This window comes from Elephantulus edwardii, unplaced genomic scaffold (genome assembly GCF_000299155.1).
Source record: "Elephantulus edwardii isolate Elephantulus edwardi_28Jun2011 unplaced genomic scaffold, EleEdw1.0 scaffold00477, whole genome shotgun sequence".
NCBI classification, from domain to species: Eukaryota; Metazoa; Chordata; class Mammalia; order Macroscelidea; family Macroscelididae; genus Elephantulus; species Elephantulus edwardii.
Genome location: NW_006400227.1, coordinates 335252 through 340035, shown reverse-complemented (window position 1 = coordinate 340035; position 4784 = coordinate 335252). Strand labels below are relative to the sequence as shown.

At 34.3% G+C, this 4784-nt stretch overlaps 1 protein-coding gene across 2 annotated transcripts in view; it reads right to left on the bottom strand.

The window, feature by feature from the left end:
* Window positions 1-3154: 3154 nt before the first annotated feature.
* FAM198B (family with sequence similarity 198, member B) overlaps window positions 3155-4784 on the bottom strand; it is an 86978-nt gene continuing 85348 nt past the window's right edge. For both annotated transcript variants that reach the window (XM_006902955.1, XM_006902954.1), the window contains one exon: window positions 3155-3362. In XM_006902955.1, the coding sequence (XP_006903017.1) occupies window positions 3155-3362 (208 nt within the window). The remainder of the gene's footprint in view (window positions 3363-4784) is intronic.

Sequence of the window (4784 nt, the reverse complement as noted above, 5' to 3'; positions counted from 1 at the left end):
TCCTTGCCTAGTTCCTATTCTCAAGGGGAATGCCTTTAAGCTCTCTCTCCATTGAGAACAATGTTGGCTCTTGGGTTTGCATATATACTTTATTACTATGTTGAAGAAATTCCCCCTTAATTCTATTTTGTTGTTTTAATCAGGAAAGGGTGTTGGATTTTGTCAAAGACCTTTTCTGTATCAATCGATAGGATCATGTGATCATGTGGTTCTTGTTCTTTGCTTTGTTAATGTGATGAATTACATTGTTTTTCCTACGTTGAGCCATCCTTGCATACCTGTTATGAATACCACTTGGTCATGGTGGATTCTTTCTTTTTTTATGTATCATTGGATTCTATTGTCCAGTTTATATTCAGGATTTTTCCATCTATGTTCATGGGAGATATTGGCCTACAGTTTTCTATTTTGGTGATGTCCTTTCCTGGCTTTGGTATCAAGGATATGTTTGCTTCATAGAATGAGTTTGGGAGAATCATATCTTTTTCTATTTTCTGAAATAGTTTATGTAGGATTGGTGACAGTTCTTCTCTGAATGTTTGGTAAAATTCACTTGTAAAGCCATCTAGTCCAGAACTTTTTTTGGCTAGAAGTTATTTTATTACCTTTCCAATTTCTTCTTTTATAATGGGTCTGTTCAGGTGTTCAGTTTTGATTTTTGTCAGTTTAGGTGTGTTGTGAATTTCTAAGTATTTGTCCATTTCCTCTAGGTTTTCATATTTGTTTGAGTGTAATTTTTCATAATATTCCAATGTTAGCATTTTTATTTTAGTTGGTCTGTTTTGATGTTACCCATTTCATCTCTTATTCAGATTATTTGTGATTTTTTCCTTCTTTTCCTTTGTTCGTTTTGCTAGTGGTTTGTCAATTTTATTGACTTTTCCAGAGAACCAACTCCTTGTTTTGGTCATGGTTTCAATTGTTTTTCAGTTTTTTTTTTCATTCATTTCTACTCTAATTTTTATAATTTTAGGCTTTTTTAGAGGGTGTTGGGTTTTCTTGCTGTCCTTTTTCAATTTGTTGGAGATGTTGGAAGGTTACTACATAATGCTTAAAGGGTCAATATCATACATGACAACCTTGGGTATCTTCTAGTAGCATAAAAATTCAACTTATGAATACTATACATCTAAGTCCATTCAGTCTAAAAAAAATGTGGAGGGAAATGGAATAACACATAAAGGATTGATAATGCACAAATTGACTGATGTCATTTTTAACCATGTCTTTTCATTGAAGAGAATTGATTAGTCAATTTTGAATTGTTTTGTGTATATGACATAAACCAGACAATGTTTTTAAACATAATCAACATTCATTTTCAATAGCTGAACAAAATCAATTTAGTCAGATTAAATTTAATTATAGAAAACAACTTTGAAGAAATCTACCTTTTATTAATTAAATACACAAAGACCATGATACACCCTTTTTCAAATTACAAAATGAAAACATCCATATATTAATGGTACAATAAAAGCACATTTTTAAATAGGTAATTCAATACTCCAGGTTGTATAATAGTCACTAGACATAAATTTACCCAAAATCAAGAGAGTAAAATAACTCTTATATTGAAATTTTCAGATTTGCGAGATTTCTTGACTGTCAATAAAATAAGTTTCTGGAGAAGAGTGTCAAGTGTGATTCTTGCTACATAGTGGTGAGTCATCATTTATAGATGTGTTAGAAAATGTATGTGTGGTTTTGTAAACAATCTACCATCTCTAATTTAAAATATGTCATGGGCTCAACAGGGGGCTCTGGTGGCCTGATGGTTAAGTAGTTGTGCTGACACTCAAAGGCATGCAATTCAAATCCACCAGCTTCATTATGGGAAAAAGATAGGTACTCTCTTCCCTTGTGATTTGCTACCTCTGAAAACCCACTGAGGGTCAGCTATGAATTGTTTTCTTCTTTCCAGTAGATAGCAATAACGCTTTTGCAAACCATGTGCTTCAGTTTCTAAATGTGGAAATGCATCTAGATACAATTGGAACTGGTCACTTTTAACAAGTAGCAAAAGAAGAACAACAATAATTAGAAGGTGGTCAGGCTCTTCAAAATGGCATAAAATATAGTTAAACAAATGATTATGTAATGTATTTAATGATTGTGTGCCTTCAAAAAGAATTTTCTTTTTATATTAGTGAAACAATGTTTGAGTAGGATTAACCACTTTTGAGTTCTAAAAAGAGCTACTTACGCACAGAGATACAGAGATAAAGGAAGAAGACAAAGATAAATAAATCGACGAGCCTGTAACTTTAAGAATCGTTGTTGCTGTTGTTGTCATTGTTAGGTGCAAGCAGATCTGAACCCAATCCTACCCTGTGTCATTCTTATTCTTCCTGACACACAAGAGTCCATTGCAGTAGCTACCATGTCAATCCACCTGGTCGAGGGTCTTCCTTTGCTGACCCTCTAGCTTTGCTAGCATCATGTCCTTCCTAGCAACATAGCCAAAGCATATGAGGCAAAGCCTCATCAAAACCACACAAACAAACAAACAAACAAAAAAAAAAAAAACCAAAAAAAAATCCCCAAACCCGCACCTCATTACCAGGGAGTCAGTTTGAACTCCTGTAGGTTTCTGAAGCTATTAATCACATAGGAGGAAATTACCCATCTTCCTTCCTTAGAGAAGAGAGGTTGGCAGTACAATTTCTTACAGGCTAGGCCACCAAATCTCCACCAATGCTACTAGAAGAATCATAAACTTAATCTGGACTTCCAGCCTCATAACTGTGAAAAAATAAATTACTGTTCCTTAAAGCCCCCTACTTATCATATTTGTGTTACAGAAGCACTATGCAACTAAAACAAATTGTCTCTGGTTTACACTGTTCTATTACATGACAGAAGAAATGGTTTAACAAAAGTAACTGGAATAAAAACTGGGACTATTTGGCATTCAGATATTGAAATCCACATAGCAAAATGTTAGAGAGGAACATAAACACTTCTCTAGCTATATGTTTTAAAAAATATTCTTTTTAAGCCTGCTTATGGTATTCAAATTTATCAAATATATTTGGTTAAATCCATTTACTTTTACATATTAATCTATACTACCTCATTAAAAAAATATTTTAGGTTGGTGGCCTTGATTTAAGGACAAAACTGCATGCATACTAGCCCTCCAGCCATAAAGCTATTCATGCATCGGTACTACTTTGGCTCCATGAGCATTGATGTAGGTGAGAAGAATCTTGGCTCTCTGCTCTACTACGTCGATAAGTTTCTCAATTCCTGCTCTACCCCCTTGGCTTTCCCAATAAACCTTATCAAGGAACAGAGACTGGAGGAGCTTTTGCCTTAAGTGCTGGCTCTTCAAAACAGAAACTGCAGATTCAGGAAACCTGGAAAGAAAAAAAAACCCAATATTTCATTCTCAGTAATTACTTGGAAATATTGTGTCTTTTCCAATTACGCTGTCCTTCATTATTAATCTGCCGTAAATCACATTATCAAATGATTTCTTGAGAACCAAAACATTTCCATCACTGTCAAACTGATACTTTTCTTAATATTAAAATACTAGAAGAATGTGTTTCAAGTGCGTAGAATTATCTATACTATTCACAACATGACATATTTCTTTTTAAAGCCCCTTATGTGAAGACAAGAGGTACAGAAATAGAAAAAATTCTGTAAGCATAGCAAAAATAGCTTCCTTAATCTTATATTCCATTTTGTCCATAACATCCACTTTTATCCGTCAAGTAAAATAGTATTCTCCCAAATGTCAAGGTAAGATTTCATGCAAAAATAAAATATGAGAAGCAAAATGCTGATGGTTTCAGTAAAGTGCTCTTTCTAAGGAGGAGATGCACTGAATTTAATGTGAGGTGATCCATGATGTATGTGTTAGAAGAGAAAAGAACCATCATATGAATGCCCAGTCAAAGAAAGAGTTGCCTTTGATTCAGATTATAGGTCAATAACTTTGAGGATTTGGGTTCATCAATTAAATCATTCTCAAGTAACTTTAGTAAAACTCAGGATTTTAGAACAAAGACCTTGAAAGGACTCTCAGAAAACTTTAAAAGTCAGAAATCCATTGCTGTAGTTTGGACAAATGCATAGCTCACCCATTACTGAGTTTCGAAGACTATCAATCATTCAAGAGGAGATTGTCCATCTCTCTCCCTCAGAGCTGCCAGAGAAGTTTGGCCTTTAGGTTAGCATCAGAACTCCCTATGGATTATACCACTGGAAAAATTACATGAAATGTTTAAAACTCCTTACTGGAATACCTTATGAAACTGTGTTCGTCTCTCCCCCTCCCCCCCCCTTTAATTAGAAATCATAAAATCAGGATCCTGGCACAGAGTCTATTCAAAGTATTTGGTAAAGTTTCTGGTTCAAATAATTAAAAAAATATTTTGGTAAATCTCCAATTTGTCCTCTCCAAGCTTTCATTAAAAGGCTCAAGAAGACATAGTAAAGGTATGACTTTGATAATTTTTAAGTAAACTCAGTTGTTCCTTAAGAATTAACACAAAAACACACATTATCTTAGAAAAAAAAAAAGCACTTTGACACAAGTCTCAAGCTCTTCTAAACAGTTTTCTCAAATTTTGTCAGAGCAAGGTGAGGGTCACCCAAGAGACATAGAATCCAAGAAATCTAGGTGCTCCATCAGTCGCCATGTTGAAGAAATACCAAAGTCCAATGAAATATGTAAGTTTAATGAGAATTGTTGTTGTTGTTGTTATGTGCCATCGAGTCGTTTGCGACTCATAGGGACCCTATGTACAACAGCCCTAAACCGTGCTCTA